This window comes from Dinoponera quadriceps, unplaced genomic scaffold (assembly GCF_001313825.1).
Source record: "Dinoponera quadriceps isolate SergipeBrazil2010 unplaced genomic scaffold, ASM131382v1 scaffold3807, whole genome shotgun sequence".
Classification (NCBI taxonomy): domain Eukaryota; kingdom Metazoa; phylum Arthropoda; class Insecta; order Hymenoptera; family Formicidae; genus Dinoponera; species Dinoponera quadriceps.
In genome coordinates, this window is record NW_014557804.1 from 1 (window position 1) to 26384 (window position 26384).

Below are 26384 nucleotides of genomic sequence, written 5' to 3' on the forward strand. Positions count from 1 at the left end.
CGGAAGTACCATCCTTATTTGAATCTATCCAAAAATTTGAATCTTTGAATCTCACTCTGCCTCTACGATGCGCTCTAAAGAGATTTCCCGTCCCCGGAAACTTACCGACTTTTATAACTTACCGATCTCCGGAAGCATATCGACTTTGATAATTAAACGACACCCAAAAACTTATCGTCCATGGTAACTTATCGACACCGGTAACTTATCATCATCCGGAAATATATCGTCCCTGGTAACTTATCGACCTCAAGAAATTTAATTTACCCACTATTGATCAGTTGTTATTGTGTTATCCATTCTTACCGACAAAGACTGACACATTTAAGTTCTAACATTGAACGGCAGTGTCGCTCTCTCATATTGATATTTCTTGAACTTCCTAATTTGTCATGGAAGCTGTGCCTGAGATTGAAACTTCTTCTAGAGAATCGTGAAAAATGCAAAACTATCTGCAGACTAGAGACGTGTAATACGTCAATAAATTAACAATCGACTTATTTCTTTTGTCTTACGATCTAATAAAATTTATATGCAACAGCTTTGTAATAGAAAATATTGGCTGATTGCTGAATCATATTTTGAATACAGCTCTGTGAGCTATATCGACAGATGCAATAACCAACATTTTTCTGTATATAATACCTGCTATTTGGCTATTTTGAATTTAACGTATTTTAAATATGAGTTTCTTTAATTTAAGTACAGATATATGATGTATACACGTTTATCAAAAATAAAATTCTAAATAGCAAGTTGCAATATAAATTTTGGTTTCTGTTTTTGTTCAATAGATATATTTGGTTATTTGGTGTGCTGTGTAAAGCCCTAAATTCAGATATCATGTCAACTTTTGAGAACAAGATTTTGGGGGAGAAACTGTAATATTACTGTAGTAGTTCCAGCGAAGATGAAGAAAATGATACTGAAGAATCTGATAAAGAATTTGAGGATATAAAGTATACTAAGGATGCAACATAATATGCTATACCTTTAGAATGGGATGGAACTTCCAACAATACAGGACATAAAGGAGTCATAAAGGTACAATGATACTGTATGAAGCATGAAAATCTTAATTTCAAAAGATATAATTAAAACCTAAGTAATGTTTAGAAATAACTTTAACATTAATTTCAAATATATTCTTTCAATGTATTTTGCTAAATGTGGTCGATACTGTCAATATGATTTTAACAATTTTAATATCAGGACTGCTGCAAAATATTTCAGACTCTCTCTCTCTCTCTCTCTCTCTCTTTCTCTCTCTCTCTCTCTCTCTCTCTCTCAGCATAATTATTAAATTACTAATAACATTATGATAATATTTAATAATAATGTATAAAAAAACTCGCACGTGAAAAAAAATTGAAATTTTTTGGGTACAAAACATTCACCCTTGCGACACAACAGTCATTGCTACGCGACAACATCGTATTCTACAGGCAGAGGATGATTGGATTCTCCCTGACGAGTCGATTGTTCGACCGAAAATGGTGCGTAAATTTACGTTGAATTGATTCGTCATAAGTGGCCTTGAACCCGGCACTGATATTACAATCTGTTTCAACATACCATGTAACTGTTAAAAATCGAAACGAAAAAAATCGTAAGTACAGCTACCAAGTGAACACAAATCACATAACGAGAGCAATCGCACATCATCCCACCGATGGTGAAGACGGTGCAAATAAAAATTATTGTACGCGTTAAAGAAACACTTCCGCGCAATTTCACTCCCGATTATCTTCTATCTCTTCTAATCGTACCTCGATACATGCAGCTATCTATAACCGTTTTGAAATCCAATATATATATATATATATTCGAAACGGAAAGCTTATATCGGATCAGTCAAAGTTTTGTTCATCTTTTGAGCCAGATCTAACTTTGTTGCATTCAATGAAAACCAGTTGTTCGTCATCCATCTGATCACCGTCGTTATTTAGAATCTTGCCAATGACATTCCGTATAATAATGTCCGTATACTTTTATCGCAAACACGCCGTCGAAGAAGGCGAAGAAGGCAGAAAATCGAACTTTCCGCTGACCAAATAAATTTTATTAACCAACTAAAAAATTTGATCGACACGCTCGTAATTTTCATAGCGATTCAGAAACCATCGATGCTAACATATTCACTGACGAAAGCGTCTTAGACAGGTCAGTTGGTCCGACATTTTCGTGAATCCATTTCTGAAAGTCTATTTACAGCTATTTTCGTGTATCTTTCTTTCGCTCTCTATTATTTAGGTCACGGACACTTGGATGAAAGGAAGAGGGAGAATCTCTTCTTCTTTCCGCGTAGTCGATACTTCTTTGCTCAGCTTATCGGATAAGCGAGAAAAGAGACAGATAAATCAATTTGTGAATCCTGGAGTGTAACACCTTCGCACAGCGCACAGTAATTATAATACGAATCTAGCGATGTATAAAAGAAAAGAAAAAGAAAACAAAAGAAGAGAAAGAGATGGCAACAATAAATAACATTAACCAAAGAGAAGGAAAAATGTGAAAAAGAATAAAAGAAAGGAAGAAATGTAAGGGAAACGGGAATAAATTTTATGATAATCCTGTATATTCACAGAATTTAGAATATATAATTAACTAATATCAATTGAAGTGGTAATTGTGTGGTAGTTGATAAGTGTATTAATACGTATATGAGCGTAAAAATAAAACGAACAAAATAGTGAAGAGAGAAATTAATTGCAATGTGCATAAACTTAAGTAGTATACATTCCTTGTATCAAGTTGAAAAAATGATATTCACATTTTATTATAGCAAAAAAAATTGTTTTTACATAATCAATTTTGAAGAAAGACAAACAAAACATTCAGTAGTATAATTAAATAAGGAATTTCAAAGATAAAATCGAAGAAAGAGAGAGAGAGAGAGAGAGAGAGAGAGAAAGAAAAAGAAACAATGAACGAAACACGGGGGTATAATTTTGTGTTGGCACCAGTTTTTTGTGTTTCTTCATTCGCGTCGAATGATGAAGAAGAATTATAGAAGAATATCTAATACATACATATTTTTTATACCACTGGCAAAAGCGTCGAGATGCCTGGCGTCTGCGCATCGCGCGGGCCGCGCTATGTATAGACAGCGATATACGGCTGGGTTCCTTCGTGCGAATTATATGTTCATTGCAGAGCCGGTCATCGGCCAAAGCGCAACGTGCCCGAGGTGTTTCTCGTTTGTTTTTCCTCTTTCACTCAAATATGAATCGATACAAGTGCACATAAAATCACACGCAACACAAATATCAGTGAGTGAGTGATCAGCGCCTCCCTCTCTCTCTCTCTCTCTCTCTCGACGAGTGTACGCTTTACACTGTGTTTCGTTTCGAAAATTACGCTTATGTTCGGCTGATCAGAGAGATGAAGTGTTACAGTGAAGAATCCATTTGTTCCCCATGAATGGAGAAATCTCAGTGAAATCTGAACGTGGAGACTGCAAAAACGAAGTGAGCTTCATCGACCGTCGACATTGTCAAATGACATTAAATGTGGACATATCTTGGAACGATGCGTTTAACGCAAGAGGATCGCGCTTGGAAGCGGCGTCGGCAGTTTAACGAAAAATAAGGTTTCTGTCACTGATAATATGTAAATAATTTAATAATAAGACTGTCGTGCGAGTCAACTTTGTACGTTTGGAAGTTTAACGTGAAATTTTTCATCGCCAATATATTCGGTATCAAATTTTAAGAAGCTGTGACTACCAATAACAACTTTGACATTTTCCCTGAATAAAATTCATTCCAAATTTGTTTTCCAAGACTCGGAGTCACTTAATAACATTAAATGCCCGATGGTGCAACTTGTTTTTCGCTCGTCCCGTTAACTGAAAATGGAAATGTTTCGCTTTCCCTGCAAACTGAAATTAGAATTTTTATCTGGCTTTAAACCAAATGTTATGCTTGGAGGCCGAGAGGTACGTATTTATAGCAACGAATGCACATAAAGCGCTAACGTTTCTCTAACGATTTTTCTTCGGCGAGGCGATTTTTGTAGTTACAACTTTGGTATTGACAGAGTTTCACCACTTCGCGACACTAAGCGGAATCTTATCGTGCAACATTTCTGATCACGCAGTCAGGAGAACAGAGATGTGTACGGGGAATAATCGATTGTAAATTTCGGCGCACATGAAACGGCAGCGCTCAAGCGCCGTAGCACGGTAACGACACGAGTAAACGTTTGTTTTTCGCGCGATTATCTTCGCGGACTGGCGACTGCGAAAAGAGGCGTAGATTGTTTAATCGTTGTTAATTATTCTTAAGCAATCTTACGATAATCATCCGTCGTATTATCATTGTTGTCCCGGTGCATCGAATTAATAAGGCAGTCGAGACGAACGGACGAAAGCGAATCTCTCTAACAAATGTTTCGATCGCTCGCCCAACGAAAAAAAAAAAAATTAATTTTCGATCCATAAACACAACCGCAAACTAATAAATTGGAGTGATTTTACCAAAATTTTACAGACTTTGATTACTCACAATAATTGCAATTTTATATATATTTCGATAAAAGAAAGAAGAGAGCACGGAAAATACAAGTAAATCTTGCCGTAAATCATCGATTATTAATTGCACGCGTGTTCGATGTGAGAACGCGCATTGTCTGAACTTTCTTTTTCGATTCACGCGACATTCCTTCCTTCCTTCCTTCCTTCTAGTTTACCAATCTTATCGATCTGTGTGCTTCATACTTCGCAGAAAATTATATCGTACTCAAATAACGCGCGATTTCCAATGTCAGAGATGAAATATCGATTACTTCGCATTCTTGAAAATTAAAGAGCGCCATCGATATTGGTTTTCAAATCCAAAGGAGACTGCAAACACTACGGCACATTTAATGTATAATAAAGTCGAATAAAATCCATAATTCGCAAGCTCCTCTTGAAAACCCCTAAAAGATATTTAAGTCGATTCTTCCAAGTTACGACCGAGCCGACATTTTGTCCTTATGTTAAACTTTTAATTCTACAACATAGTAGAAGCTGAGATAGCCAAATAAGTTTAATTTCAGTTCTAATAATATGATTTACTCTTACTTTGATCCTGATGATGTCCGCTTTCGCTGTCAAAATGTTCAAGATAATATTAAAATTAAATCTGTAGAACTAAAGGTTAAGAGAAAAGTCAGTATCGTCAAGGTAACATCAAAATTTTGGACGAACACACACCTCTATCTCGCTGCGTATTCTCGTCATGGAACAAATTGGACGTCCTCGCGATAAAATGCAAACGATCGTTCTTGTCGCATGTAAACACGACTCGCTCAGGTGAAGCCTGCGCGATGCGCGCGAAAGCAATAAAATCGTTACTACGCTTTCCGATATCGCGGGCTGAATTTGCCCAATAGACTCTCTTTTCCTCCTCCGTGTGAGGGCGAGTTATAGGCACGGAATGTAGATGTACCTAAACTGTATACGAACCCGGAGTATTGATCACACCGTTGACGTGACGTTCTCAAGCGGCCATCTTTGGAGGGAAGAGGAAACCGCGCGAAAATTCTCCTTCCGTCCACCGGCGAACCGCGCGTAATTTTCTCGCTCGTTGTTACCTACCACTTGACTCTCTACAAATTGTTCTCCATCCGTAAATCCATGGGAAATTTCAATTCTGGAAAACAGACTCAAGTAACCCGATCGCACGCACATCACAGAGTGGATTGTTTCCTCAGAGCGTCACGCACGATCGCCCCGTCGAAGGTGTGAGTCAGATTATGAAAATGTATCGAGCGTGGCGGCATTCGAGCGAGCGTTCAATGCACGAACGACACGCGCCGGGTAAATCCGTCGTGCGGGTGACTCGGCGCGATTACGACCGTGTAATTGTACGCTCGCGTTCCTCTTCGCTCCGATACAGATGAACGAACAGGACGTAAATCTTCCATAGTGTATCTTTGTGCACCGCCGTCTCAATTGCGTGAATGCCGCGCGATTTTATGCGTCGCGGTGTGTACCCCGAAAGTATTTCATAAATTACGTCCGTTCATGCATACGCGCGTTCATTGCAAATTTTCTTCATTTGAATGCTTCGCTAATATTTATATCAAGCGACACGGTTGAATACGTAAAAAAAAAAAATAAATTTTGTCCTACTACTACCATATTACATTGAAAAAAAATAACATCTAAGAAATAAAGAATATCTATTCGCTGAGCCTCTAATAACATATTGACTTAAATCTAAATTCCATTGTTTCGGTAGAATAAATTTGCTTTCACGAAAAGCTATGGTATAAAAAAAAAATCGTATCCCTTGACTTGAAAAGTATTTTGTCTCAGTGTGGAAACATGTACAATTGATACAAGTAAACATGTTATTAATATACTCACCGAATATATAATAGCTTTCAGGTATTTTTTTCTCTCAGTCTCTAGAATGATAATAAGCATTTATCTACTTATTTATCTATTTTAATATTTAACCAATGTAACAATACAATAATATGTTTATACTGAGAATACTATTGATAAATAAAAAGTTGACTTATAAAATCGATTAAAACAAATTTTGAGATAAATTCGACATAAAACTATAGAAGATCTAAAGAACTATAGAAGATCTGCCGTGGCAAACAGTCGTTAGCAGATGCTAGCGGGCGAAATTGTCAGCAGCTTCTTGCAGCTAGAACTGTGATACTTGTAAATATCTTGTGAATGATCAGAACGAACGAGGAAACAATATCGTAGTTATCGCAATTCAGCCTGTTGGTGGCAAATAAGGCACGATTTTGTAACAAAGTATATCATGTCTAAACGTGCGAACCCACTAATTCGCCCGTTGAAACGTTTCTTATATAAAATCTGTTGTAACCCCGAGATTTTTCATGTTAGAATTTTCAGCTCCATTTGAGTTCAGGGAACTGTCATATCAATTAGAGTCGCGGGAGATATTGATCCTACATATCCAATAAGTTGAGTCCTTAAATCCACACAATATGTCTATTGTATTGATACGACAACGCAGACATTCGTGAGTAGACCCCGGCCAGCTATGTACATTAGTGGCAAAACCGAATGCTAAAATGATGTGAAAGGTATGCTCTGTTACGAGCTTCTTAAGTGAACGCTAATACTGAACGCTATTGTCGTCAATTAAATAATTTGGCCGGGAAAAAAAAATGAAAGAAAAAGGGCCATTTACTGGTCAAGGAAATCGGAAAGCCATTTCGCTGCACGATAACGCTAGACCGCGTGTTGCTCAACCAACTATCTTGGACTGGGAAGTTTTTCCGCACGCAGCGTACTCGCTTGACTTTCGGATTATCATTTATTCCAGCATGCGATACAGCATGCTTTAGCCGGACGGCGTTTTCGAGATGTGACAGGGATGTGGATCGACGAATTCATTGCCACCAAAACCAACTGTATTTTTTTGTTTCACAACGGAATCCGAAAGAAAGGTAGTAGAAGGTTATAGATAATGGAGGGAAAATATTTTGGAGATTGATTTGTAGTACTTACATGTAAATAGAAGAAAATTAAACAAAATTTAAAATTTTTGCATAACCTTCATACATTACAATAATACATAACAAACCCCGCGGTTTTCGCGATAAATTCCGAAGCATTGAAGCTTAGTAACAAAACGCGCACGTATATTTTTTCCATGTTTATTTTACAGTTAACGATGGTACATTACGACGACAGGTGTCCGTCTTTCAATTCATGCAGCAATTATCCGCGACCTCGCGAAATTATCTTCACACATAAAGTCACGCTAATTACCGACAGCTATCGAGTATTATACTTTAGCAGTGCCATCGCGCGAGTCTTACCCTTCGTCTATAAATTAATCCTACACACTTATTTTTCATACATATAGTTACCACACTAGAGTATGAAGGACCTCTGCCAGACTTTTCATTATAGTGCACGGAAAATGGTCGTATTTTGACTTTTTTCTGTTTGCAATCGATCGTAAATGAACCAATAAATACATCCTTAGAAATAGGCTAAAATCATCATAAGTATTGGAAAGCATTGCTTAAATTGATAATTTAAAAGTACGGAAACAATTGCGTTAACGCCCCAACCCTCACAATCGTAACGGTCAGACATTGTGTCTGCATATGTCTCACAATATGCCTAATTATTACAACTATCATGGGTTTTTAGGTCTTTTATAAGAGAAATATCTTTTTCATGATTTTTCATTATGAAAATTTTAAGGTAGTTTTTAAGGGAAAATAGCACTCTTACAAAAAGTCTCTAAATAAAAAATTTCTCGCATCTTGAAAGATTAATCACAGTCTTGGACTGAATAAACCGCAATATAATAAAACACTGTAGTCGTTTCAATATATTTTGATAACTTAAACTCAATTAAAAGCACAAATCCTATCGTCGGTGAGGCGTTAAGCGCGCGGAATTAATCGGAAAGATTCGCACGACGATTTTCCATATCGCGGAAACGTATCCTGTTCGGTCTTCCACTTCCATTGCGTTATCTCTCTCTCTCTCTCTCTCTCTCTTCCGTTTGTTCGCCCGTCATCGCGCTTCCTATGTACCGCCTCCGTACACGAGAGAGAGAACAACAAGAAGAGAACCCCCGATAGATACTCTCGAGTATTGCTCCATACCACCTCGCATTTTTCCAGTCTAAACGTGAGTTTTCTTCGCGAGAACGGAGTAGAGGGGGAAGCGAGCGCGTGGAACGATGAGTAACGTGGTTTTATTATTTCGCAGACCGGATGTGTGTAGACCGACGATGGTTTGAGGCGACAAAAGCCCAATGTCTTATCCCCGAGCAGTTCATTCGTCGATCGTCGGTCGATCAGTGAAGGTAGTTTCCGAGTGACACGTCGATACCTTTTCTCGTTTGGGAGACTTGTCTCGACCAACCTATCGACCGACTGAATTACGAGCACGCGTGACTGCTCGTTGTGAGCTAGTTACATACGGAGCGCTACATCTTCAACGTGCGCAATCTTTTCGACAAGTGCACGACGCAAAGCGTGAGCAAACATGCGACGATGTTGATCAATAGCTACGATAGAACGGAGAAGGGTTGCGCGTCAGGTAAGTCAGGTCAAGTAGAGCTAACTGCACCACCATACAACGAGAAATAATTTTTGGAGAATCGCGGCCGACGGACCACTGGAATAAAATTCCAGTGTATATACATAATGTATTTCAGCAAAATTGGCGTACGCTTGTGAGCCGAATTAACTTGTAATAATGTATCTTTTTTGTTGGAAATAATCTCTGTTCTGGTGGTTTGTCGGTTTCCCCTAGAAACATACGGAAGAAGCAAGAAAAGGAAAAAAATGATTGTTGAAAAAGATTCTCCAAACTCGATACCGCAAAAGTAATGGTCGTCGACCTCTTGAATAACGATAACGGCAACGAGTTACTCTTTTTATTAGATGGAAAATAACGAAGTTACCTTTTTTCAGCTATTGACATGAGTAACGGAGTTATTTTTCAAAAGAAATCCGCCGACTACTTTCTGACAATTCAAATCTCTGAATATTGAAGTCGAAAGTTTTATTGTCACGCTTCAAATAGGGAAGTCGAACTTTCGGTTTCTTTCTTTTCACATACATCCATAGATCCATCGTTGAAGATACATCGTGTCGGTTGACCCCCTTCAATTCGTTCATCATCTCGAACGTCTCTCTATTGACACTCGATATCTCCCGCCGTTTCTTTGCCCGCCTAATGGGCAGACCAACGCGATATCCAATAAGCATGCAGTTCTTCTGGAGAAAGCATGCATTGTTGGATATCGCGCTGGTTTGCAAGAGCCATAATCCCTTCTCGAGACAGAAGAACTTTGACGCGCGGCATTCGTATAAACAGACGGCGTCGTATGTCTCTATCACGTCATTCCTGAATTCAGCGTTCACCTCGATGCAATGTTACCGCGCGCCAAGGTTTCCGCTGATGGTTTCTTCATTGACAAGTATTTCTCGCACATTCTTGCATTGTGGGGGCTGCAACTGACGGTGATTCAATTCTCACGTTCCCGCATTGTCACCGTCATCCACCGAGGCGTCGTCCGCGGCCGTTCTCTTGTTGTCACTTCCCCATGTTGCGACGATCGATCATGTCGGTAGAGGAGCGTAACAAGATCGAATTATTAATAGACGTTTGCATACATGCGGCTGAACGCGCTCGTAAATGCCGACTTTTACGGCCGGTTCTTCTAATTGCTGCGCTCGAACGTTTACGCGAGAAAGAGAATGGAGAGAACGCTTCCACCATAGCGACGACAATGGTTTGTTACGGCGGAGGCTGGCGGGCAAAACTTACGAATTTTATGTTGTACGATATTTAACTGCGGTTGGTTTTCTCACGCGGCGGAAAGCGACAACCGAAGAGGAGTTTTATGCGCGTCGATAAGAAATTAAATTAGAAAATTCGATTAGAATTTTAATGATAATAAGCATCCATATATTATTGAAAAGTGTATTTTTTGAGATTTTTTATATCTTGCATAACGAAAAATAAGAAGTAAAATATCTCTATTCACTTTACGATAATCTCACTTTTATATAAACAAAGAATTGTGTTAAAAAAAAAGAAGAAACTATATGATTCCTTATACTATATCCTTATATTTAATTATATGATTATGATATAATTAAAAAAAAAAAAAGAATAAACTTGATCTTGAAATGACCTTATTGACTGTACAACAAAGTAAGGTTACTACCATATGTCCCCCTTGAAACTGCAGCCTTCGTATGAAAAATTTTTCTTTAAAATGCATCATTCAAGAGACTTTTGAAGTCGTTATCTGAAACGGAATACAATATATGTATATGGGATGGGAGTGGCAGCGATACGTAAAAAGAAAAAAGAAAGAAAGGTTTTCAAAACTTGGTAGAAATAGTGAAAGTAACAACGCGTTTGAACAGCGACACCGTTGACGATAATAAATTATTTTCCGTGGGTAACAAGTTACTTTTGAAAAGGAAAAAAAACTTTCTTCATCCTTGAAATAAATAAATAGGATCTATCAAGCTGACAGATATTACTAATCGACCAATGGTGGATGAGAAAATTTTGCATAACAGTGACCGACATCGGATTTCTCCCGATACGGGACTCCATTGTTCGCAGAACACCGTGTACGGATTATCAACGAGAGGCGCGGTACAGATTCCAACTTTTTTTTATAAAATCGTCTCAACTAGTAGGTCATTATCTGCTCTCGTCTCGCAGAGGCGTTCGACTCGCCGTTTTTTCGCACCCTTTCTTTACTTCTTCATCCCGTTTGCCGGAATTTCGGTCGTATTTACCGTTGGACCGGAGCTTGACTTGCAAAAGGTGACAAAAAGTCGGGTCAAGGGTTTTAGGGCATACACGATATGTAGATCAGACTTAAAATGCGTACATATTCCGATACATTTTTTGTATCATGACTGTTGTGGTCTGGAGCAGAGTGGAGTGAGCGCTTGTAGAAATGGTAATCACTTTACATTCATTCGACAAGTAACGACTACATACAGGCGAACTCGAAGGGGACAACTTCGACATCTGTTCGATTGAATCAATCGGCGAACCCCACGGTGATCGCACTTGTAATTGCAAGGCAAGCGGGCGATATTACAGTTAAAGTGTAATTAGCTTTTCCCTTCGGCTATTAATCTTCGCTCAATTCGTATTCAAACGCTTCCAATTTACAATGCAATGCCCGTTATTGCGGTAAAATCGTGAATAACGATAAACGATTATTACTTTCTTTTTCTCTTGACGTGTAATTCCTCAGAAAGGAGTAAATTCCTGTTCTTTTTCCTCCGTATGACGGTCGAACGATACTGTCCTGTATATATGTAATGCCAATAGGTGTTCGCTCAATTCTGAGTGAAAATATTCACGTGGCGGGATAGAAAATTCATTCTTTGAACGAAAACGCATTCAAGTGAGCCGACTGTGAGTCACTCAACAATAAGATTTTACTCTTGGAAACTTTGAATATAACTAATGCAACTTTGTTCATTGTGTAACGAGCAATGCGAGTAACGAATTGTGTTTCAAAAATAACTTTTCATATTTTGTTAAAATTTTTTATTCGAAGTCATCGAGAGAAAGTACCATCATAGCGCAGAAATCGTATCACTCACGCCCGAAAGGATGAATATCCTCGTGTTATATCGCCATCAAGAATGCCGGCAAATCGTCGACACCGTGCAGTTTCGCCCACAATTTTTGCACATTTTCTTTGTCCCACGTTGCCGATCTCGCTAAAATGCGGGCGCGTCTGGGCGAATGAAGGCGTTCAATTGGATCAAAAGGCCCAGCGGGTTTAATTATTATCACAGCCCTCGAGGTTTTTTTTTTTCTTTCAATCGTGCGATTGCAGTTAACTGCGCTAAACTCCCCCTCTCTAGTTTTGAATTTTAATAGTTTTATAGAGACAAGCGCGCCTGCATAACGAGTGCTATAACGGTCGCTCTCGTTTCTTTCGATCCCTCTCTAAGTTCTTCTTTCGATAAAATTCATCTCCTTTAAACGACCTCGCCTCCTTCCTCCTCCTTGAACATTCGAGTGCGGACCTCCGTGGCTCTAATTTTAGCGAAATCGTGATTCAAACGGATTCCGCGAGCGTTTTTGTACTATGATAAAGCGCAGACCGTACTAAAGTCACATCGCGCGATTTGCTGCCTTCTCGTTTCAATAATTAATCTTATCGTAATATCATTAGATATAATAACATTTCAAAATCATAAAATAATATATTTGAACTGATTTTGGGCAGCTCTCTGTTATTAATAGCGGAAAAAGGTTTTAGTGAAAAAAATTGTCTTTGGTAAAACATTTTTAGAATAATATTTCCTACAAAAATAATCAGACATCAGAAAGTATAGATCGCCAAATGAGAATCAGTAGAAAAAATATAAACAAGAAATTTTGAAGTAAATTTGAACGAAATTATTCGGGCAGAACTATACAGAAGGAAATGTCGCTAAGAGAATCAAAAATTATACTTTACAAAAAATCAAATTTTTCTACACTTCGAGGCATATTGAAATATATATATGAAAGGGAAAAATATGTCGCGCGCAAAAAAAAAACATTGCTCTGTTTGTTATTTATAAATTTCTATAAAAATATTAATACAAAATATCGATATGTGAAATATCGGCTGTGTATCTTGTCCATCTCTGGTGCAAAAACTCGTTGGGGTACGACTCCACGCAGTTACACATGCATTACGCGCGATCGATCAAAAAGTGCGATAACGTGCCAAGTACGACTCTAAGTACATCCTCGTGAGATATCGTTTACGAATACCCGTGATGCCCGTTCCAATGAGCCACTCCTCAGCTATAAACACATGCGCGTACTTTGAAATTCTCAATAGCGGCACGATGGTTAATAATGGGGAATACTGATGCCCCACTTTTGCCATAAATTACCGTCGTTAAAAGCGTTATCGCTAAGTGTGTTGCAAAAATATCAACTCAGTGAACAAAAAACATTAGATCAACATTTGAAATGTTTATTTTATGTATATCTCTCGAGCATTTAATGTTTCTACTATCTTCCAAAGATATTATCCGATAATGCGAAACTTTCGAATATTTCAAAAATATACGAGAAATATATGGAAATGTCGAAGCGCATAATGATGTTGATAGCAATGTGAGAAACTACATATATACAAGAAACTATTATACGTTATTCAGCGTCACCGCAAGAAACTTTTTCGAAAAATGACTTTATCGCTCACTGGAAATTCTCATTGGCAAGTTTGTGAGATATTTATTATAGTACGAAATAAACGCGTTATAAGTAGGCCGTTTTCTCTAATTATGCTTTTCTTTCTTCTTCCGCCAAAGTCTGAGCAGCAGGTAACTCGCTGTGATTGTGCGATATCGTTCTAGCGATTAACCCGGATGGGCGTTTGTCGACGGCGTTACTAATATATTTTTGCGCCTTATATATTTTGCATGAGCTGTAAACGGCCTTGGGATCTCAACTTCTCAAACGGGCTTATTCACGACCGCGTTGAATATCATTAGAGTCTTCCTGTACCTTACGTGGTCGATGAGACCAGTCAATTGCGATCGGTTAACACGCGACAATTATTCATTCGAGCCACGACGTTCCAGTCGTACCGGCGATTAACACCTTTCCATTTCCTGGACCGCGATATGTATCCGCGTTCCTCGCGACGGCGGAATTGTCGCCGGAAATGTCGGAGGAAACAGAGGATAAAAGAGCGCATTTGTTCTCGCGACGGCGTCGCAAATGTAGCGACATTTCAACGAGTCTCGTCATGAAGAACTGAGTCGACGTGAATTTGATTTGATCATTAAATAATTCAAAGAAACAAATTATATTTTTAATTATATGTATTTATAAAAATATTTCAGACAGTAGGAGAAAGAATCATTAATTTCTCAACAGATCATAGTAATTTTCTTTTTATGCCAACTATATTTCTTTATTGTTATAACAAAAACTAATGATAGCAATATATAGAGACGTGCACACGGAGTTATCGATAACATTATAATACTTACTACAAAGATGCGCCTCTTGACTATAATTATTCTATTATGCAATTAGACTTTCCCACATACATGTCGAAAATATACAAGTCAGAAAGAAAAGACTGTAATATGTCAAAATAGATAGAAAAGGGCACAATTACTTAGTCCAGTCCGTTATTGTCAGGTACCTTCTTGACACACTTTCGACTAGTGTTTTAGAATATTCATATGGTAAAAAGCGTCGTAACTTCCTTATTTCTGGTCGACGGCTGCTTAAAAGCTGTACGGAGTAATGAATCTCCTCCTCTAGCGTGAATTCGTAAAAAGTGCAAATTTTCCAATTTGCAAACTTTTAGAATTTTCACTTTTCACACGTTTATTCTAGGGAAAAATTACACGATCAGTTTTTCATTTTCCCGAGTTATCTTCGCCTTTCGAAACTCGAAAGGCCATCGAGCTGTTAACCATTCAGCATCACGATGTAATTGTGAAAAATTTTGTGTGGAGCCGGAATTTTATTCCCAGCACTTCTATCATCTTTAATAATGGTGTGCATCCTTCATTGAACATAAAAAACCGCTGAGCAGACAGCAATTTCCATTATTTTTCGATGAAGAAAATATACTTCGAAGTGAAATGCCACTCTGTAACATTAAAGTTCTCATTATTATTTCAAGTATAGGGCATCGTTTTAATCAATTTTGAGAAGATTAATCCTCATAAATCGGTCTTTTTTATTCAGAAGTGGAGGGCGATCTGTCTGCGGTTGTCTATCTACGCGCCGCTCAAATCTACGGCCTATAACTTCAACAATTCTTCGAGTTTTCATTAAAAACTTTGCAAATAAATTTTCAAGGCTTCAAACTATTGAAATATGTGTAAAGATGTTTTAACCCGACCTCCTTAAGACCGTACGCTTTCTTATGGAAAGAATTGTACCAAAAACTTTTTTCTCAATGTAATAAATATTCAGTTGCTTACTGGGTTCACGCAACTAGAAACTCTTTATATTAGTTGGAGCGGAATCTTATTCAAGTGAAAAGGGGCAATATTTTCACGATCGAGTGAAAATACTGCCGATTGCGAAAGTTTTACTCGAGCTAAGAGTGGATTTTCTACCCCCATTCACTGAGAGAAAAAATTTTTTTATATCTGTAACTATAATCGCATAAATAAAATAATTTCAGACAGGAGAACCAATTTTTTCTAACAAGTGTTACTATAATGTCATTGATAATAACCTTATATGCACTATTTTTTTTATCAAAACCAGAAAAAGATATAGTTTAGGCGGAAAATTACTATAATTTTAGTGGGATTTCTCTCAGTGTACGAAAAAATGTTTTAATCAGATTAGAATGAATTTCTGTCGCAGGGCTTTGTATGATCGGACGATGTCCCGCCATGAATAATGCCATTCTTCGATCGACCCGACTATGGAGCGTACAACAAACAGACTCAGTTACTCAATTCCGCCTACAAGTTCGATAAGGTCCCTCTCACGGATTGCGAGCATTCCCGCACGTCTCTTTCCGGTCGACAATGTTTGTAAACAATTGTCGACATAGTCGGATAAAATGAAGCACACACGCCTTTACATTAAGCGATCTCTCTGAGAGGATCTGAGTCATTCATAATGGAAGCATGAAACCGACCGATCTGTCAGTCGAGCGAGACTTCTCGTTCTGTAAGGGTTATTCCCCGAGTTCTTCGCCGATTTTATTTTATATCGCGTTAACGATAAGTGAAGGAAGAGTTTTACGGTGACCATCCGTGCGGGATGTAACGATTATTTTCTCGATCTCATAAAGTTATCACATGCGAGATAAGATATCTTGATAAAAAAATATTGTTATAATTGCCGAAAAGGCAATACCGGTAGAGAAGCCAAATGTAACTTGCTTTAAAACATCTATAATATATTTGTGTAGGAGAAATCGAAGATTGTGTCGAAACTAAATCGCAAACAGTGAGTAATTAATAATATCATCATTAACTTAACGTACATTTTCTTACATTTTTACACACTTGAAACACATATTCGTGGAAAGTTAAAGGAGAATTGACTTATTGAAGTAGTTAGAAATATCGAGTTTTCAATGAGTTCACATCAAAGAGACTCTTTATAATTTTATCATTTATGGAAACTATTTTTCCATAAATTTATTTCTTGATCTAAATAAAATAAATAATTGAAAATAGATAAAAAAATATAGTGAATTATTAAGATCGACGTGAAGCAAAAAATTGATATATATACGTAGCATTACAAATACATCATTACTTTTTCACTAATGCTTTATTATACATTAGTTGACCTAATGAAAATGCACAAGCATTAAAAGAAATTATATAAATGTTTAAATATATACAAAGTGTTCCAAACTAATCTCGGTGGTGTGCAGGTAGAATGGATAAAATTGAGCAGAAAGGTCATGTACTATTTTGCAAAATTGACAATAGTTAATGAATGAATTAATTATTTTATCTCGGCTAATGAGCGCACGAGAAATGGTAGACCGAATTCTGTATAAAGAAAAATGGCTTATTTGTGGAGATCTCGTAGAAACGATGAGTATCAATTGTGATTTCTATAGGTGGACAGTAACACATTGAACAGCGAGCTACAGAAAAATTGCGATTCCAAGTATTACAATAAATTATGAAATTTCCGCCGCTGAGTTTTCAAAACAATCAGTAATCCTGAAATGTTTGTATGCTAATCTATACATTAGCCTGTATATTATTATTTACTACCACAGAAATTTTTTATAAAAATTTTAAAAATAGAGATAGAAAATAATAACTTCGAGAAACACGTATAAAGATTATCAACTTTAGTTATAAATATTTCAACGTCCGAACAATCAGTCTTTTTCTATAAAAGCTATAATAATAAATAAGAGTGTGCAGACGATATTTCCATTAATATGCAATTGACTTGAGGCAAGTACGTGAAATAGATTCGTATTTCACAGTACGCGCCGGACGGTCAGGTTTCGAGTTGTGAGAGTTACAGCTGACTGATAATATATAATGTTGCTATCAAACATCCCTGGCTGTTTTGTCAATACAGCTGCATCGTAGATCGTTGTTCGTGTTAGCATCGATATCCTTGAAATTGCAATACATCTGGCACGGGAGAAACTTGGCGAGTACTCTTAAATTCGATATTTATAACACACGTTCGCCACCAGCGTGTGATACATGTGCAAAGTAACGATCTCTCATGAGAGCGTTCTGTGTATGTGTGACAGCGAAATTTCTGTCCACGTTATCAAACTAAGTTTGTTCCTTACAATTACATAAGAAGAAAAAGTACGAAATAATCTGTGGAGAAAGTTCTTCAAATATACCTTAGCAGCGAACGCGTTGAGGCTTCTGTTTCCTCGCCGACTTGATCTTGATTGTCAAAAGCGGAAGGAATACGTATGCTCAAAGTTCTTGAGTTGAAACGAAAGGATATAAAATGACATATCACTGATTAATCACATTTGTAAAATGTCCCCAAAATTTCCCTCTTATTCTAGCAATCAATAAATAGCCGTAAAATTAATGTGACAAAATTAGGTGAAGAGGCAAAAAGAAAGGTTATTGATTTTGCAGATATTTATTGATTGTTAAATTATAGAGCTCGATCCCAAAAATATTTCAGTGCTTAAAGCTGCAGTGATTAATTACTTTCATTATTGATATGAATATTTAAATACTGATGCTTAATAGAGCAGTAGTGATGAAATATATTTTTACAGAAATTTAATACTGAGAATTATTGAATTATTTGTAGTGATTAAATATTGAGAAAGCAGTGGAAGTACAGTAGATAGTTAGCAAATATCAAACAAGTGTTCCGGCAAAAGAACTAGGACCGCTAACTAGATGACCCAGGTTCGATACCGTTCTGAGTATGTATTTTTTTCCTTTTTTTCATAATGTTTACTTTATTATTAATATCAATAAAAAAGGACACACAATATCTTTATATATATAATTTGAAATATTTAATCACTGTAAATTCCTTAGTAATTTTCAGGATTAAATTTCTGTAAGGGAAGCAATAATATCTTTCCGTAAATATCGCCAAATACCGCCGTGTGTGAATTAGGATACCGTATTGCCTGCAAAGTCGATAAAACGCGTAAAAATAAAAGTCATTGAACCGCCTTGTGAGATAACATGTGAGTATGTGAATCATTGACGATTCGCGATGAAAGTGAGTGAGAGAGAGAGCGAGAAACAGCCCCATAAAAAAGCGACACGTAAGGTTGCGTCATCTTTTCGCAGAGGTGTCTTTGAAAACGAAGCGCGATACAACATTTCTATAACGAGATTAAAGTGATATTTTTTCTTATCTAAGAAATATTGCACAATTTTGTTTCACACTTACTTTTTCTTCCACGACGATTTTCAAATAATCGACTTTTCCAACGCGATCGTCTCAATATGCTACCTAATATTGAATGGAGCTTCTAACTCTTGTACAGGAGGCAACTCGCAATGTTCTCGCGTCCAGTCTGAAAAACGCCGCGGAAGACCTCACGGGGGACTGCGGAGCAGAATTTACTCTATAATCGTGATTCCACCGTTAATTACGTCCCGCAAGGATCTCCTAGCCGATATGTCTCGAGTTCCTCTCATGGCGTCCAACAGTAGCGCGCAAGAAATCGCGGATCGACGGAACATGGTGATGCTCCAGGTATATATCGTCTGTTAATCTTTTATGCGGCAAGCAACATTTTATACCCCAAACGGCATAGAAATAAAAATAATTCGATTTCGATCAAATTTAGTTTCGAGGGTTTACATTCATGATTAGCGACTTTCAAAACTGTCGACTATTGAGTTTCATCGAAGTCGTTTTTTGCATTTTAGTCCGCCATATTGGACCCGCCATGTTTAAGTTCAGCGACCTCAAGATATCATTAATAGTCAATATTGTATGATCCTAAATATATTTTTCACCTCGCGCGCCATATAGCGGGCTTGCCATATAAGGGGGGGGGGAGGGGTAATATCTCCATGAATAACTTTCCAATTGATAAAAAGATCTATTAATTTATCATTATCCTCAACAAGGCTTCGTGTAGTCGAATATTGAAAGCTGCTCTCGAACCGCTTGAGATACATGACGATCGCCAATAATGAATCATATTATAAATAATGTAATACTTTTCTTTGTTTGAATAAGGGATTAGTATAGCACGTATAAACTTTGTAAGTAATGCCAGCTTATGATATTTCTGGAATTTAACATCAAAATGTTAAACTTTATCTCCGAAACTACATGCGACTCTCATATAGTTGCATTGATAAAAATTATTCAGAATTTCACTCTTTATAACATATTTCAAAATAGAGAAAGAAATTGATGAGGTGTGCCCTATTCTGTGTACAAACTGTCCCAAACTAATCTCGGTTCCCGTGCAAGTAGAACGGATGAAACTGAGCAGAAACGTCATCTTGCAAATCTTCGCAATGGTTAATGAGGAACTAATTATTTTGTCACGGGAAGAGATAGGCTAGTCTCTGTATGAAGAAAAATGACTGAATATCTTCTGGTAACGATGAGTGTCAATTGATAGCAAGCGACGTGTTTCTTTTCCAATCCTGTGTCACTTGCTGCGTGCACCTTTCGAAATCAGTTGATGCTCATCGTTGCTAGAAGATCTTCGGAATTAAGCGATTTTTCTTTACATAATGTCCGGTCCCGTGCGTTTATTAGTTCGGACAAAATAATTCCTCACCAACTATTGCGAATTTTGCAAAATGGTACATTTCTGCTCACTCATTCTACTTGCACACCACGGGAACCGAGATTAGTTTAGGACATCCTGTATATATTTGTATATATTTTTACTATCTAACTACTAATAACATTATCTATTATTAAAATTATATCATTGAATCAGCAATGAATATACGTATCAGTAATAAATATGTAATCATATCAAAAATATTTCATATAATCACAATTGATGCCCATAAATGTCATGTACAATACAGTTTCCACGGGGCGCATGCGACCCACGCAACATGAATGAAAAGTTCCCATGGATGGAACATATTCATTGCGAAAAATGTATCGTATGCAGGCTGGGTTACCCGGCAACTCGTGGACGTACTGCGTCGAAAGAGAGCAGCTAGCCAGAAGATCGGAATGGTTTCGGGCGATGCTCACTGGTCCGCTTGCGCCGCCAGTGACAGACTCCCCGCCGTTGTTGCAGTTACAACACGTCGATAAGCGAGCGTTCGATCATTTCCTCAGGTAAATCCTAAGACAGATTTCATCTTCACTCGTCCAAACTCTTGCTGAGATGTCCTCACTTTTATGAGAATATAATATATATATATATATATATATATATATATTGCTTTGCATAATCAACTCCTAACTTTCAACGCCAACTTAATTATTTTTTAGGCGATGAACTTTTAACTTAATTTGGTTAAAAGAAATACTAACTTACCCAACCCTGTATATACACATGTACCCATACTTGAAAAGAATAAAAGCGGAAAGACGTTATTATCCGTTAAATCACAGATATCTTCACGATGAACCGGTAAACTTCATATCGGTGTCGACGGCTAGAGCTACGCTTGACGCTGCACATCAATATCTTTGTCCCGAGTTAGCAAGACTTGCCGCAGCATTTCTCGAAAAAAAATTGGACGAAATAACTGTGCTCGAGATCTATCAGGGCCTCGGACTCTACGCGAACAATTCGACACCTGATTCCGATAGATCGCCGTGCTCACCGTCAGCTCCGATGTCGCCTGGAGATGAAGCCAATGAAATAGGTATGTTTTCGGTTACGTTATATTTCTCAGGAACAATATTTCCGCATAATTACAAATGAAGGAACAAACCGTATTTATAGGTGCGTTTGATTTGGATGAGCACTTATGAGCGTAGCGTTCATTTTGGAGCCGTAATACTTATGATGTACCTTGTGACGTTACGTCATAACTTGCTTATTCCGTCGAGATAGGATAATGAAAGCACGGGAAAATATCATCAAACGACAGAACATACTTTTACATCAATCCAATAGCTTGCATCCGATTTGACCGACGAATTTTTCAAACCTAACTGCCTATTTTCGCTCATATTCCAGCGGCTGTGTGTACCGATCTCTTGTTCAAGTGCCTATTTGTGATCGACTTGAGTCCGGCGGTGGTGCTGCATCAAGAACGCTTCGAGGAACTCAGTGTCCAAGAGGTGGCCCATTTAGCACGCCGCGATACTTTAAATCTCAGCAGCGAGTGCATCCTTTTCTCAGCGTTGGACAGGTGGGCTGCAGCCGAGTGCCGAAGACAAGGTCTCGAGCCCTTGCCGTTCAACAAGAGGGCTGTACTCTCAGACGAAATTTGCTTCAGCGTGCGGTATCTTCTCATGAATGATCAAGAGTTTGTTAGCGGTCCTATGGCGAGCGGCATTCTGACGAACGAGGAATGCGTGCATATCGTCTCGAGAATACTCAAGCATCCCGAGAGCTCGGTGGATGGTAGTGTGAGTGCGCGTCTTTATTTGCGCTCTTATTTAAGAAAAGTTGAAGACGGAAAAATCTATTTTTAAATATTGAGACTCACCGCCAAATAAAGTAACCCGTTGAAAAATGTTTCGATTCCGGGACCCTTTCGGGAGGGATTCGGTGAAAAAAAAAACCAGGTTGGGAGAAGTATGTCGAGGGGATTATGTTGTAAAATAAAGCACTTTGTAAAAACTGTTAAACCAAATTACTCTTCAAACCGTAATTACGGAAGGTCTCTTTCATTTATAGCTCCGGAGCGCGTCAGCCGTTCATCCGTCAATGTTGTCCGACACGCCTAGGGTCAGCAGGTACAAGTGCAACACTCAAGACTGCAACATGTTGAAGCCGGGCAAGAAGGAGCGACAAGACAACCGGAAAAACAGGAGGAAGGAATGCGCTAGTCAAGGGCAGAGGACGTGCGCTAGGATAGGCAACTGCCTCATACAAGTCCTCTCCTGCGTGTTCGATTAATCGAGTCAAAATTTACGTAGGCAATCACAAAAAGCAGATCACCCACCGAAACATGTTCCATTACTCTTCTATCCGCTTTTCGGTTACAACTTTGAACCCACGTGAAATCGAGACACGAAAACTGTGCGAGCAATATCCAAGGGAAACACAGCGACGTCTTTTAAATGTTATTCGCAATTACATTTTCGAAATTCGGAACATTCATTTCCGACATGATTTTGCATAACTAAAACGGTGCTCATTAATTACGGAAATTCTTGATGATAAGCACACCAGGACTTGCATTAATAGCTGAAACTCGTCTCGTATGAGATATTCAGAAATTTTTTATTCGTAGTTAAATATGAGATTCTTAGCGTTATAAGGTACGATCCACTTGAAACTGCAAATTCTTTGAAGCGCTTAAAAAAATATAATTGGTTTATATGGCGAAGCGTTTACAACATAATCACAAAAAGTTTCAGAAATATTCGAATATTCCTAGGATGTTCCATTGGCGTTACATTTCCCCAGCATTAGCTAGCTGATGTAAAACTAATATAAAAACGAAGTACGAAGTACTAGGGTAGGGTGTCTATAGAGGATTTGTGCTATATAAGTAGTGTCAAATCTATATCACACAATCCAGCTGAAAAACTCGGGTCAAATTTTTAATTAAAATCTGAGTATTTCACATGAGACGAGTTTGACAACTATTAACATGGATTCGGATGATTCAAAAATGTCCGATAAGTGTATTTCCCGCGAATGTTGCCACAATGTTTCATTAGTGGACGCGGCGTGAAGGAGTAAGCGATATTCTGCCATTATTAGAATATTATTATGCGATCATTACGGATTATAGAGAGCGCTCTGCGATAGATTATTTAGATAATATTTTTAAAAGCGAAAGAGGCTGAGCGAGAAATGTTTTTCGATGTTTTTAAACATTTAGATCATTCTGCTGTGTAGGATGAATTTTTTATTGGTTGAGATATATTATTTTATGGATAGAACAGAAAAACGTTAGCTCGTTGAAATTTTTCTACCGCGTGAATTTTAGGACTGTGATGCTACTTTCACTAATATTATATAAAAACAAGAAAGATATTGTGCATATTTTGTTACTCCTTGGGGAATGTTTTATTTCCCCGCTAATTCACAATTTTGCGCACTTTGAAGCCCATTTTTGCACAATGGAAAACCATAGGAATGAAGAATAACACAGCCAATAGAATACATCAGAAACCGTGCATCAATGCGTAGCAATTGATACGTGGTTTCCGATTTTCCATTGTGCAAAAGGCCCGGCAGGAGGTCACTGTGGTAGCCCCGGAACTACAGAATCTTTCCTCCAGGCCAAAATAAAGAAAGAATCACCTTATAATTATGATATTCATAATTAGGGGAACCATCTGCAGGGACGTACAGAGCGATATTTTTCGGACAACAGTAAATAATACGCTATTGTTTGAATGAGCGCCCAATGTGAATTGCAGCAAGAGTCCGCATTTATTATAAATTTTTAAGGGTCTAAATCGGGATTTGTCCCTAGTGAATATTATTGAGAATATTCAAAAAAATATTGGATAGGAAAGTATGGCTTCTACGTAGACAAAAGCTGGAAAGTGCATATATCGCGGAAAGTGTGACGTAGTAAGTGCGAGAGATATAATAATAGTGTGTATGGACACACGCAGATACTGCACTTTCGCAGAGTACAAGGTTTCCAGATCGAATCTCCTGCCGGACTCTTAACAATCAATAAATAGCCGAAAATTAGTGTAATATGTGTACTTGCGTTTTTAACTAATTTTTTTCTCACGATTTCTGTTGCGTTAATTTTACGGCTATTTATTGATCATTCAGATTAAAGGAAAGGACATTTTTACAAGTGTGCGATCACAATTGCAATTTTGTGCATATATTCTTTAATCTCCGCATATCCGTAATATATTTCGGCATGCAATTTCTCGCTTCTGACGTCATCGAACAGCGAGGAACTCTTGTCACGGCTCATGAGGAAACAAGCTTTTACGAGAGGAAACACTTTCCGCAATATACATTTTATAACATTTCTGAGATTTCAAATTGGCGGACAGGTCATGTAATACTCTTCATTGTACGAGTGCAAATAATGTATATTTCTTTCATAACTGCCTTCTCCGGAAATTTTTTATAAACTCAGCGTACGAGAGATAAGTCGCGTAAAATCTACGTTAATTAACGTAAACATGTGTTATCACGGTATCTTTGTTATGTTCATAATTGCTGTTCAGAGTATATAACATTTAAATTGTTTGTAGTGTAGATAGTACATAAAACTGTATGACTGGTCCGTGTGAGAGTACGTAAAAATAAGAGTAGTCGCAAAATTAACGTGACATTCTTCTTCAACATCTTTTCTCGTGATTTTGTCAATTTTACGATTACTTATCGATTGTTCGAGCAAAGGAAAATTTTACAAGTTTGCTGAATTGATCGTCATTTTGTGAATATATCCCTTTATATGCGAGAAATCTTGACATGCAACTTCTTCCTTCTAATGTCATTAAACAGAGATTTACTTCGTAACCTTAAATATATATAAAAAATATCTTGGATCAGGAAATGTCAAGTTTTTTTGGTATCTCCAAATTTATTGAGAAATTTATATACAGTAGAAAATGTGACGGGTTCTTCTTGCCTCGTCATGCTTATGTAATTAATATATCTGCAAACCTTATTTACCGCAAGTCCTCACATTTTTTTATGTTAAATATTTATTTACCTAAATGAATAAGAGACACTGCATTATGGACATTTTAAACCGGGAGAAGTTTTCGAAAATCGAATGTATTGTTAAATATGTCTTGAAAATTATTGAAAAAAAAAAAACAATTGTTTTATATAAATGATATATATCTCTGTGTACATTTTCTATAACTTCATATAAGACATCGCTTTACGACACATTTATCGTTGCTATTTCATGTTCTTTAGTCGAATCATTAACGTACATAATGAAATTTGCACTTTTAACGTACGCTTTGATAAAGTTATAGACTGAAAACGCGACCGTGCTTACATTTCAAATATCTCTGTGATCGTTGAAGATGTCAAGGAACCGACTAAGGAAACTAAGGAAATTTAAACGACTGTGTTTCAATTTACACCCCTTCCTATAGAAGTTACGGGACACCAATGTTGCCTCATCATTTTTGATCCTGTAGGAAGCTTACAACAGCTATATGCAAGTATACCAATATTCAATCCAAAATTCACATAGCGCATAGAAGAATTATCAGCACTAGCACTCTTATGTTTCCAAACATCATCTCAGAGTGACTTTCAATTTGCCACATATTAACTATAAAGTACGGAAGTTGGATTCTCATGACAAAATCATGACTTCTGAATTGATCGAAATAGTGGATTCGCTGAAAAAATCGTAAAGATCAATCTTGTGAAAATCGATTTAAAAAATTATGCGATAAAAGAGGCGTTCAAGGAGCGCGGTATCAATGCTACAGCGTCATTCTATTCTTGCTACTGTTTTCCATCCAATAAGCGATAAAGATAGAAGATAACGCCTTATTTTCCTTAATAAATCGGATAATACATATTTATTCGCGCTGAATTGCTATGTCTGAAAATGCATCAATCAGCGATATTCCTGGTACAAAGACAAACACTGTATGTCATCGGCTTCATTCAAATATACTGTTCCTGAAAAATGAAGAATCGATTCTCCTCTAACAATCACGATAAAATCGCAGAGAAAGAGAGAGAGAGAGAACCGATTAAATAAAATCGAACATCCTTACTATATAGTCGGCAAGACGGACAAAGAAATGTACTTCGTAAGAAACACGTAATACTCAATGTGCCATAGTTACAAGTTATGGTATGGTATTTAGTAACTAATATGTCGCCTAAATAAAA

At 37.4% G+C, this 26384-nt stretch overlaps 1 protein-coding gene across 5 annotated transcripts; it reads left to right on the forward strand.

Annotated features, from left to right (window-relative positions):
• Nucleotides 1–3094: 3094 nt before the first annotated feature.
• LOC106749467 (BTB/POZ domain-containing protein 6-B) lies at nucleotides 3095–26359 on the forward strand. 5 transcript variants are annotated; one of them, XM_014628946.1, is made up of 7 exons: nucleotides 3129–3592; nucleotides 8714–9046; nucleotides 18960–19171; nucleotides 20568–20740; nucleotides 21020–21276; nucleotides 21594–21992; nucleotides 22260–22391. In XM_014628946.1, the coding sequence occupies exons 2-7, from the start codon at nucleotides 9001–9003 to the stop codon at nucleotides 22307–22309; spliced, it is 1137 nt and encodes a 378-aa protein (XP_014484432.1). In that variant the 5' UTR covers nucleotides 3129–3592; nucleotides 8714–9000; the 3' UTR covers nucleotides 22310–22391. The 5 variants fall into 5 exon arrangements, with proteins under 5 accessions (XP_014484434.1, XP_014484432.1, XP_014484430.1 ...); XM_014628944.1 differs by having other exon boundaries at nucleotides 3136–3592; nucleotides 21594–21988; nucleotides 22260–26359; XM_014628945.1 differs by lacking the exon at nucleotides 3129–3592 and adding an exon at nucleotides 8590–8632 and having other exon boundaries at nucleotides 21594–21988; nucleotides 22260–26359.
• The last annotated feature ends 25 nt before the right edge of the window (nucleotides 26360–26384 follow it).